Source organism: Danio rerio, chromosome 22, assembly GCF_049306965.1.
Source record: "Danio rerio strain Tuebingen ecotype United States chromosome 22, GRCz12tu, whole genome shotgun sequence".
Classification (NCBI taxonomy): domain Eukaryota; kingdom Metazoa; phylum Chordata; class Actinopteri; order Cypriniformes; family Danionidae; genus Danio; species Danio rerio.
Window position 1 is genome coordinate 19,260,684 of NC_133197.1, and position 12,028 is coordinate 19,272,711.

At 35.5% G+C, this 12,028-nt stretch overlaps 2 protein-coding genes across 2 annotated transcripts; both read left to right on the plus strand.

The window, feature by feature from the left end:
* Positions 1-268: 268 nt before the first annotated feature.
* LOC110439069 (duodenase-1-like) lies at positions 269-1,739 on the plus strand. The gene is made up of 5 exons (XM_021473480.3): positions 269-492; positions 593-737; positions 842-980; positions 1,167-1,418; positions 1,503-1,739. The coding sequence occupies exons 1-5, from the start codon at positions 429-431 to the stop codon at positions 1,656-1,658; spliced, it is 756 nt and encodes a 251-aa protein (XP_021329155.1). The 5' UTR covers positions 269-428; the 3' UTR covers positions 1,659-1,739.
* Positions 1,740-4,644: 2,905 nt separating this feature from the next.
* On the plus strand, positions 4,645-5,976 carry LOC110439068 (mast cell protease 1A-like). Its single transcript, XM_021473479.3, has 5 exons — positions 4,645-4,748; positions 4,849-4,993; positions 5,076-5,217; positions 5,403-5,654; positions 5,742-5,976. The coding sequence occupies exons 1-5, from the start codon at positions 4,685-4,687 to the stop codon at positions 5,895-5,897; spliced, it is 759 nt and encodes a 252-aa protein (XP_021329154.1). The 5' UTR covers positions 4,645-4,684; the 3' UTR covers positions 5,898-5,976.
* The last annotated feature ends 6,052 nt before the right edge of the window (positions 5,977-12,028 follow it).

A 12,028-nucleotide genomic window follows, 5' to 3' on the forward strand; every position in this document is an offset into this window, starting at 1 on the left:
ATGAAGGGGAACCCGAGTTTGGTCAGAAAGCCCATTCTTACTCTTAATATTTATATTTATAATAAATAAATAAAAATAGTACATTGTATTTTGTAACTTGACAAAAAAAAAGGTTGTGGTGTGAATCACATTTATTTTTCATACACTATTTTGCCCACTCCATTTTATGAAGGCCCAACCACTTGAACATTTCCAGCCTATCTGTTGACTGGAAAGAGAAAAAAAGCATACCTTACAGTATGTTTTGTAGATAACCTATTAATTAGATGGACAAGGAATAACACAAACAATGTCTTTATACTACATGTTACTGACAAAACAAGCTGTAAAAAAAAAAAGTCACAAAAAGACTCGCTAGTGTCTCCTCCCATCTTTAGTGTATATTTATAAAGCGTTCTGTCATTGTAAGCTCACTGATAGTCTTCATCATGACCATTATCATCATCTCTCTGCTCCTGCTGGTTTCTCTGGTGCCAAACCTGACCTTCACTGGTGAGACTGACTATACAACACGATTTACAGATTTATAAATAAGAGCATTATAAAATTGACATGTGCTGAGTAATTTGACAAACAACGCAATTTCTTTCAGCTCATGTGGGCATAGTAGATGGCCAGGAGGCAAAACCTCACTCCAGACCTTACATGGTTTCTGTTCAACAGTTCGATCAAAATATTTGTGCCGGATTCCTCATTTCCGACCGGTTTGTCTTGACGGCTGCACAGTGCTGGCACCAGTAAGAGTTTTGTTTCTTGTGAACAGCAATGTTTATTGACAAAGCATTTTAACCAAAGACTTTTGAATGACTTAATACATATTTCCAATGCACTCTTTCATCAGGAATCAGGATTTGACTGTTGTGGTCGGTGCCCATGATTTGAGAAAACGTCAACATTCCAAGAACTTTATAGTGAAGAACCACATTACGCATCCAAACTTTAATTCTAAAACGTTTGAGAATGACATCATGCTTTTAAAGGTACCCTCCTGTATAACCTTTGTTCAAAATAATGAACTGATGAGGAAACGGTGGCACAAATTTCAAAATTCATGTTTTAACATCTGAAATTCTTTTAATTCACCCTGTCCTTCGGGGCTAAAACAGCACTAAAATCAGTTTAATCTCAATTTGTTCATTGCTAATAAATGTGTTTTTAAATTACAGCTAAAGGAAAAAGTCCCACTGAACAACAAGATAAGACCAATATCATTACCAAAGAATGGAGAAAGTTTTAAAGCAGATACTCTCTGTAGTGTTGCTGGTTGGGGAAGACTGTGGACTAAAGGCCCAGTGAGTGACCTTCTATTGGAGGCAAAGACAGCTATAGTGAATGATGCAGAGTGTAAACTCAGATGGGGATCTCATTATGTGCCCTCAATGATGATCTGTGCTTTTGGTCATGGTGGATCCTGCAATGTACGTATAAAAAAGTTAATAAAAATGTATCAAAATGTATGAACATGTTTCACTAGTGACATGTTGATCTGTGTTGCTTAACAGGGTGATGGAGGAGGTCCTTTGGTTTGTAATAACACTGCTGTTGGGGTCACAATTTTCAGAGACCATTATCTCTGTAATTCACGTTTGCTTCCTAATGTGTATACTAAGATTTCAGTATATCTTCCATGGATCCGCAGCATAATTGGAAATGTCTAGCGACTCCATGAAAATAAAAACGGATGAAATGTTTTTCTTGAATTCTTCTGTAAATTCTTTAATAAATGTATGGCAAGCATCAATCAGTTGAACTGTCCTCTTTGTCACAACCAATTATTATAACAATTTAGATTGGGGTGCATGTTTAAAGTCAGTCCACACCAGTTTACAGTACTTGATCATAATATAGACAACTTCTTAAAATTAGCATTATCTGAACATAGTCTACATAAAAGGGGGATCTTCAAAACTACTGCTTAAACATTTATCAGACTACTGAAAAAAATAATGAAATTGTGAAACTCTTAGATATGCACATTTCACCATAACTGGAGATTTTCCTAGAAATGTCCCAGTTTTTAAGCCTGCTCAAAACAACACAAAAAGCCCAGCTTAACTACAGTGTTGCTACTTAACATGTTATAGCTGCATTTTTTAACATTCAGGAAACTTTGTTACCTATCATTTCCAGAAAGCAAAATACTGTACTGAGATCTTGATAACACCTTCAATTTCATACAGCTAACACTTAAATGGACTGAAAGAAACAAAACATAGGCATGCTCACAACAAGTATGATAACTACAGCGATAACCATCAAAATATCATCATTCTAAATGCAGATTAGTAAGAGTGAGTCTACGCTCTACGGTATGGTATTTGGTAAAACAACTATGTTAAATCCATATCATTTACCAAAGGATAGCAAAAATGTTAACACAGAAACACAATTTTAGTTATACTTTTGTTTAACCCTCGTCTTGTTCACATCCAGCCCCTTACTTCAGTGTTCCCTGTCAAAATTGACTGGTCTGTTTTAACTGCTCTTAAATTAACACAAAAACAATTTTTTCATCCCTAAATTTTTATTCAACATTCTTTAGCTGTGAACAATGCCTTAAAGTAGTGTTTAAAATTAATTTATAGAATCCGACATAAAATAACTGCAGCAAAAAAAAAACAGCCGTTGAAAATGTAATACAAAGTGAACAATATATGAAAGAAATTAAAATACTTTGTTTTGTTACTAATAGACAGCTCGCTAAAATAACCATCACAGGGTCTGACCAAAGAACCTGACATTTTAATCCATCTGAATGATTGACCAACCAGCAAAGCACAGACAAAAGGGTATACTTTCCTGTGCATTGAGTGCTCAAATTTTTTTATTTAGTCCTTCAATTGGACTATATTAGTATAGGGAATAGTGACTGAGGGTATAGATGGTGAGCATGGGCAAAGAACTAGCACTGGTTATACTTTGGTCATTTTTGAGTGAGATGATAACGGTAAAGATGAAAATCGTGCAAATTAGCTACTTAACTGACAAAACGTAAAAATAGTTATTTCCTTGTGAGATCAGGCTGGAGGATTCGCACAAAAGCGCGGAAAAGAGATGTGTACCTGTAAAAGACATTGTTTAGTCTGAAATATGCGAGTGAGTGAGTTCTGGTGAACTCACAATTCAATAAAAGAGGTGATCATTACTAACATTGTTTCAGAGTAGGTCTGTCTAGTATATGGGCGTGCCAAGATAGTGCACTTTGTCAGCGTGGCACATATCTATCAGGGTAAGCCAAGGGTGACATTTCCGAACAACTGTCTGGCCATTGTCTTCCCCAGGACATAGGCAGCCGACTTGAAGGTCATGAGAGCATCATCAACCACCGTACAGAGCTTACGATTAAGCCTGGTAAAAAAAAACAAACTGCCCTTGTGCAGCACAGCCCTGTGGTGTTGTTTTGTAGAACAGAAGCGGCATGTTCTGCAGCGGTGTGGGCTCTGGCCTTGAAGGGAGATCTCAGCTTACCCCTCCAGGTGGCGGCACCAACCACCAGAGGAAAGATTCGTACCCACTGGCCACCTCACCATCAAGGGAGGTGAAGGTCTGACAGCTTGCTCTCTGATGTCGCGATGGGCATCTGATCTCTGGTGTCATCAAGTGAAGGTGTGGTATCCCGGGAGATGAACCGACACAACCAATCGAAGCTTGGATAGGGCATGCTGTGGAACAGCGGAGGGTCTGCGGGCCTGGAGGCGATGAATAAACCTCCACTTTGTTCCTAAGATCTGCCCACATGCTAACATCTTTCACGGGGAGCAACGGAGATGGCTTGAAAGCCGCAATCTCAGCTGCACAATAGCCATGCTCTCAGAGTAAAAGCATGAGCTTTCCACAGGAACCGCATCAACATGCTGTACCCCCAGACCTGTGATGCAGTACCCGTGCTCATCATCCTGAGATAACAACCACTGCATCCAGATACACACAGTCAGAACAGCATCTTGAAAAAGACACATTTCTTAACCTTGTTGCTCTCTTAGGATCTGCTATTTTAGTGAAAATTGGTCTTTTAGCTACCAGGGAGACGTCCAGGGGATGAGAAAGGAGCCCAGTTCGACTGCCGCTGTACGCGTCGTTGAACGCACTGGCAGGAATTCAGTCTCTAGTGTGAGGCTCTGAATGCTCGCTTCACAAGCTCCAGCTGACATACTCTATTAATGATTAATCACTGGCACCTGCAGAGCCGAGCTCTGCCAATTAATTTAGCATTCATTGACCCATTTTCTTACTCTTCAGAGTTCTCATGAAGGGGAACCCGAGTTTGGTCACAAAGCCCATTCTTACACTTAATATCTATAATTATAAGAAAATAAAAATAGTAAATTGTATTTTGTAAGTTAACAAAAAAAAAAAAAGGTTGTGGTGTAAATCCCATTTATTTTTCAGACACTATTTTGGCCACTCCATTTTATGAAGACCCAACAACTTTTCCAGTCCATCCGCTGACTGTGTGGAAAGAAAAAATAAACATATCTTACAGTATGTTTTGTACATAACCTGTTTAATAGATGGTGCAAGGAATAACACAAACAATATCTTAATACTATCAGTGTTACTGACACAACAAGCTGTGAAAAAAGTCAAACAGGAGTCACTCCGGTCAGATTTTATTGTCCCCTCCCAGCTTTAATGTATATTTAAACAGTGTTTTGTCATTGTAAGTTCACTGATAGTCGTCATCATGACCATTATCATCATTTCTCTGCTCCTGCTGGTTTCTCTGGTGCCACACCTGACCTTCACTGGTGAGACTGACTATACAACACGATTTACAGATTTAAAAATAAGAGCATTTTAAAATTGACAAGTGTTGAGTACTTTGACCAACAACACCATTTCTTTCAGCTCATGTGAGTATAGTAGATGGCCAGGAGGCAAAACCTCACTCCAGACCTTACATGGTTTCTGTTCAACTGTTCGGTCAAAATATCTGTGCCGGATTCCTCATTTCGGACCGGTTTGTCTTGACGGCTGCACAGTGCTGGCACCAGTAAGAGTTTTGTTTCTTGTACATTTTTGACGAAAGACTCTTGAATGACATATTACACATTTCCAATACACTTTTTCAAAAGCAATCGAAAGGCTTTGACGGTTGTGGTCGGTGCCCATGATTTGAGAAAATGTCAACATTCCAAGCACTTTAAAGTGATGTGCCACATTACGCATCCAGAGTTTAATTCTAAAACTTTTGAGAATGACATCATGCTTTTAAAGGTACAAACCTGTATAACCTTTGTTCAAAATAATATCTGATGAGGAAACTGTGATACAAATTTTTAAATTTGTGTTTTAACTTCTGAGTTTTTTTTTATTCACCCTGGCCTTTGGGGCTAAAACAGCAGTATAATCAGTTTAATCTAATCTTTTTTATTGCTAATAAATGTGTTTTTAAATTACAGCTAAAGAGAAAAGTCCCACTGAACAACAAGATAAGACCAATATCATTACCAAAGAATGGAGAACGTTTTAAAGCAGATACTCTCTGTAGTGTTGCTGGTTGGGGAAGACTGTGGACTGATGGCCCAGTGAGTGACCGTCTATTGGAGGCAAAGACAGCTATAGTGAATGATGCAGAGTGTAAACTCAGATGGGGATATCATTATGTGCCCTCGATGATGATCTGTGCTTTTGGTCATGGTGGATCCTGCAATGTACGTATACAAAAAAAGTTTATGAAAATGTATCATAATGTATGAACATGTTTCACTAGTGACATGATGATCTGTGTTGCTTAACAGGGTGACGGAGGAGGTCCTTTGGTTTGTGGAAACACTGCTGTTGGAATCACAATTTTCAGAGACCGTTATCTCTGTAATTCACGTTTGCTTCCTAATGTGTATACCAAGATTTCTGCATATGTTCCATGGATCCGCAGCATAATTGGAAATGTCTAGCGAAAATAAAAACAAATGAAATGTTTTTCTTGAATTCTTCTATGAATTCTTCAATAAAAGTATCATATGGCAAGCATCAATCAGTTGAACTGTCCTCTTTGTCACAACCATTTATGATAACAATTTAGATTGGGGTGCATGTTTAAAGTCAGTTCACACCAGTTCACAGTACTTGATCGTAATATCGACAACTGCTTAAATTAGCATTATCTGAGCATAGTCTACATAAGGGGGGACAGGGGGGGGGTCTTCAAAACTACTGCTTAAACATTTATCAGACTACTGAAAAAAATTATGAAAATTGTGAAACTCTTAGATATGCACATTTCAACATAGAGATGAACTACTAGAGATATCCCTAGAAATGTTCCAGTTTTTAAGCCTGCTCAAACAACACAAAAAGCCAGCTTAACTACAGTGTTGCTACTTTTTACCAGAGTAAACATGTTATAGCTGCATTTTTTAACGTTCAGGAAACTTTGTTACCTATCATTTTCAGAAAGCAAAATACTGTACTGAGATTGTGATAACACCTTTAATTTCATGCAGCTAACACTTAAATGGACTGAAAGAAACAAAACATAGGCATGCTCACAACAAGTATGATAACTACAGTGATAACAATCATGATATAGCATTTTAAATCATTCTAAATTCAGATTAGCAAGATTGAGTCTACACTCTACAGAATGGTATTTGGTAAAACATCTATGGTAAATCCATATCATTAACCAAAGTATAGCAAAAATGTTTACTAGACCTTTGTTTAACCCTCATGTCTTGTTCACATCCCGCCCCTTACTTCAGTGTTCCCGGTCAAAATTGACTGGTCTGTTTTAACTGCTCTTAAATTAACACAAAAACAATTTTTTCATCCCCAAATTTTTATTCAACATTATTTAGCAGTGAACAATGCCTTAAAGTAGTGTTTAAAATTAATTTATAGAATCCGACATAAAATAATTGCAGCTAAAAAAAAAATAGGCATTGAAAATGTATTACAAAATGAACAATATATGAAAGAAATCAAAATACTTTGTTTTGTTACTAATAGACAGCTCGCTAAAATAACCATCACAGGGTCTGACCAAAGAACCTGACATTTTAATCCATTTGAATGATTGACCAACCAGCAAAGCACAAACAAAAGGGTATACTTTCCTGTGCATTGAGTGCTCAAATTTTTTTATTCAGTCCTTTAATTGGACTATATTAGTATAGTGATGTAGGGAATAGTGATTGAGGGTATAGATGGTGAGCATGGGCAAAGAACTAGCACTGGTTATACTTTGGTCATTTTTGAGTGAGATGATAACGGTAAAGATGAAAATCGTACAAATTAGCCACTTAACTGACAAAACGTAAAAATAGTTATTTCCTTGTGAGATCAGGCTGGAGGATTCGCACAAAAGCGCGGAAAAGAGATGTGTACCTGTAAAAGACATTGTTTAGTCTGAAATATGTGAGTGAGTGAGATCTGGTGAACTCACAATTCAATAAAAGAGGTGATCATTACTTTTAAATGTTCAAGTGCATAGTGGGGAGGATATCATAAGGCCTTGAGGCAAACAGATGTTAAACCCAATATGTATTAGTGTTTTAAGTTGTAAATCGGTCAGTTTTGACACGAACAAGACAGGAAGGTTAAAGTAATCAAATAAATAAATATCGATCTACTCAGTTTCATAGGTGTGCACAAGTGCCCAGTTATTAATGAGTTGATGTATCCTCCTAAAAATACTTGTAGTTTACATCATGAACAAGATGATAGTTGTAAGGCTCTTAATCAGACAGTAACAAACAATCATGCAAAAAGTTAAAGGTAAGACAACACCAGTAACTTGGTCACTAGGCCTGTCAAGTTATCTATTGTTTGTTGTACGATATAGTGCACCAAAATATATTGCAAGAAAAGATATTATAGTCATTTTGAGACCATTTTATTCCACTCATTCCACAATGCCAGAATGAGAATATATATATATATATATATATATATAACATACATAACAACAACACATAATATTTAATTCCTAAGAATATTTAATTCAATTATAGTCATTTTAACAATATAATAATTAAGTGTTGGCATCAGAATGGGAAAACGCATATCCTAAATAAATAAATAATAATATAAATGCAAAAATAATAACAAAAATGCAACGTAAAAAGTAACAGAGGCTGCAATATCTGCTACCAGATCTATTTTTAGTTGTCAGGCACCATCATGAAAATATACTATAGTAATTTATAGTAAATACTATAGTGTTTTTTTAACATACTGACACCTCCGATAGAGATGATGCACAATCAGCTAAAATGTTGCTAGAATTGGTTTTATATGTATGGGCGATATACATTGCATCACCAAAAATGATTAAGGTCATGTCCGTGTGATGAGCAATAAGTTGATATATTGATCATTGTGACAGACCTATTGGTCACATACTTCAAATGGATTTACATACTTCAACTTCGGGTTTGCCTATATTGCATTATTGCATGTAAGAGTAATGCACAACGTCATCAGTGCTAGCAAAATATGATGTTGGAACACAAGGTTAATCAGAATTGTGCAAGAGAGAAATGGCATTTTGCACTGGCCTATTTTGAAGTGTACTAAATTGCATGGAGATATGTCCATGAAGAAGTAGAAGAACTGTCCTCTTTGACAACCATGACAGTATATCATCTACTGTACGTACATTTCTAAAGTCATCTTAATTCAGTTCATTTGTTAATCTTCAAGTCTCAAGGTAATACTCATACTGTATAAAGAATCTAAAATTGGTACAATTCCCTAAACTATCCACCAGAGGGAAGTATTTTTTGTTCTTCACATATCACTGGTTAGTCAAATGAGTTGTGTGTTGTCAGTTTAGGCCTATCTGCATCGCCAGGCTTAATTGACTGTAACAAGAACTAAACTCTATAAGTAAAAAATAAATAAATAAATAAATAAATGTTTAGATCGGTTACTTTTCACATCAAACTTACATTAACAGATTAAAACAAGAAAAATAGTTTCTAATTGAGACTAGATGCATAGATTGTATTATAATGTTTTATTAATAAAATATTGAAACAATCCTGAAATGTATACAAATAGAAATCCAAGTGGTATTTAAAGACTAGACTTATACTTTAATGTATTTGTACTAACATAATTTTATTATTCAACTTAAACTTCATTCAGTTTTTCATACAACACATTATTATAAACAAAAATAGTAAACATAATTTTCTGTTAATATACGGCGGGGACATCAGAATGATCTCACAGTAAGCTACCCAAGGTAAACTTAAAATTTGTGTAATTTTTAAATGCAATGTACAGTAGGTCTGTCACAAAAATCAATATATCAACTTATCGCACAAAATGTGGACATGACCTCAATCATTTTGGTGATGCGAATCTAAAATTGGTACAATTTTCTAAACTATCCACTAGAGGGAAGCATTGTTTGTTCTTCACATATTACTGGTTAGTCAATTGAGTTGTGTGTTTTTACAGTGTAGGCCTATCTGCATAACCAGGCTTGAGTGACTGTTACAAGAACTAAACTCTATAAGTAAAAATAAATAAATAAATAAATAAATAAATAAATAAATAAATAAATAAATAAATAAATGTTTAGATTGGTTTAGGCGATTATTGTATCCCCATATACATAAAAAAACAAATACATAAAAAGGAATATTTTTTAAATGTTAGCTGATTGTGCAACATCTCTATCTCTACTGGATGTGTCAGTGTCCGAATGGTTTAAAAAACATAGTCTACTCTTTACTCTGGATTACTTGGTATATTTTTAATGTGTGTGCCTGACAACTGAAAATAAATCTGGTAGCAGATTTTGCAGCCTCTGTTACTTCTTACCTTTTTGTTAACATTTATTAATATTTATTTAAGATTTTTAAGAAAATATTCTCAAGAATAAATTGTGTTGTTTGTAAGTTAGTTCTTGTATTGCGATGATATTATATTGTCATTCTGGCATTATGTAATGAGTGGCATAAAATGAATGTCTTAAAGTAATATTGTTTATCGCAATAAATTTTGGTGCAATGTATCGTACAACCAAAAAAAAAAAAAAAAAAAAAATCTAAGGTCTAATGCAATATTACATTTATGTTTACTTATAATAAACATTTAGTCAACGCTGTGTGTTATTTCATATAGAATTACTTGGATGACAACAACATGCAACTCACAATCTCTTCATTTTCAAAACTAACCATTAAAAATAATAATACTCAAGTCCTACCTTTTTGAAGCTGCTTATTGTATCAAAAAACTTTCAAAACAGCCTCCAGATCTCAATATTCAATATCCTGATGAATATTAAGAGACGAAATGTGTGTTTTTTGCGGCTGACATAAATCTTCAAGCAATGTAAACAGGAGCTATGATTTTGCCTCAGAAAATCGTACGTGATTTTACGTGAAGACGCAAGGATCGGCGCATTTCGCCTACTAGTGGGAGGTGTCAGGTTACTTTTACATGGGTCTAGCGTCAACCTCCATCTCTCCCTCGTGAAGCAAATTCAGAAGTAACTTAAACTGCAATTCCTCGAAATTTCGCTAGTCCTGGCTCTATAAGAAACAAATTTTCTTTTGAGCCCAATGTTAAAATGGCCAACTTTACAGCAGAAATAAAGGTGTTTACAGCCTGGTACAAAGAACGATTTTGGTTATACAGCTAATATTACCCTTCATGACAACTGTGAGGGGTGTGATATTTTTTATAACTCATCTGTTTCCTTTATATTAGGTTATATCCAGTTTGCATAATCAAGGGCGTGGCTTTACACAGTCAGTTGCCTTTTAGAATATTTTTTTACATTTATCAGATGATATGGCATGCTGTGTGCACTTAATTGTGCTCACAAACCATTCCTATGTCCTCCATTTTCCAGGTGAGGGAAATTAGATACTTAAATACCATCTCTATAAAAGTATTTGTTTTATTTAAGATCATTTATAATTTTCTTAAGACCTGTAATGCACTCCAGAATCAAACAGATTTATTAGCTGTAGGCTCTGGAACAGTCATCTGGAATGTTGTCATACAGTGTTATGCCTGGATTTTATCAATAGCCTTGCATTTACTAACACAGATAATATTTGAAGTGTTTGGAAGTAATTCAGGGTTTCCTCATGTAGAAAAACATCATAAGAACAATGTTTAGTGGCTCATCATGTATTACAACAGCGTTTTTAAAAGTCTAAGCACTTTATTTGTATAGTATACAGCCAAGCACATGTGGTCAGAACACAAACGAGGGTTTCTCCCATAGGAAAGCCATCTAGGCAAAATGCTAGCAGCCGTCTAGCCGCCTCTTTGCCCTTGTTTGGTATCCCACTGTTTGGGGGGATATCGACGGTTGGCCACGACTGCTGGTAGCTTCTTTTTGGTTCTTCAGAAACCTATGGGTGACGTCACGCATACAACGATAATACAACAAATTATAATTACTTCTAAATGGCTTACAGTAAGATTATGTATTACATACATTTACAAATATGAAAACGAGGGAGGTTTTGCTATAATGTTAGCTAGTTTCAGTTAGTTTTGTATGTACACAATACAGTTTCAGTTAGTTCTAGTTTTTTTAAAAACTCGTTTTTATTTTTATTTTAGTTAACGACAATTATTTAAATGTTTAGTTTTTGTTTTTTCTTTTGTTTTCGTTAACTATAATAACCTTGGAATACAGATTTAATCAAAAATACAACATTTGCAAAAGAATTTCTATACTTACCGTATGTCTTTAGACTGTGGAGGAAACCCACACAAACAGGAGAACATGCTCGAATCAGCATACACTTGCTGTGAGGCAACAATGTCAACCACTGAGCCACCATACTTTAATAAACGTACAGTTGAAGTCAAGCTGCTTTCACACCTAGACTCTTGTTTCGGAACCTGTCTGGTTTACCCAGTTAGTCATATGTGAAACCACCAATCCACGCCAAAACAATTGCTCTGAGATCGTTTGAATGAGGTGGTCTCGGCTCGATTGAAACAAACTCTGGAGCGGATTGATTGTAGTGAGAAAGCGATACGATCTGAACCCGGTTATATCACAGTGTTTTATATGGCTATATGAAGAGAGAATTAAGCAGGT

Excerpts from the sequence above, each read along its gene's own strand:
- LOC110439068 (XM_021473479.3), top strand. The coding sequence starts at position 4,685 with ATGACCATTATCATCATTTCTCTGCTCCTGCTGGTTTCTCTGGTGCCA. Across the intron at positions 5,218-5,402 it reads ATGACATCATGCTTTTAAAG|CTAAAGAGAAAAGTCCCACT; the intron begins GTACAAACCTGT and ends TTTAAATTACAG. Across the intron at positions 5,655-5,741 it reads GTCATGGTGGATCCTGCAAT|GGTGACGGAGGAGGTCCTTT; the intron begins GTACGTATACAA and ends GTTGCTTAACAG.
- LOC110439069 (XM_021473480.3), top strand. The coding sequence starts at position 429 with ATGACCATTATCATCATCTCTCTGCTCCTGCTGGTTTCTCTGGTGCCA. Across the intron at positions 981-1,166 it reads ATGACATCATGCTTTTAAAG|CTAAAGGAAAAAGTCCCACT; the intron begins GTACCCTCCTGT and ends TTTAAATTACAG. Across the intron at positions 1,419-1,502 it reads GTCATGGTGGATCCTGCAAT|GGTGATGGAGGAGGTCCTTT; the intron begins GTACGTATAAAA and ends GTTGCTTAACAG.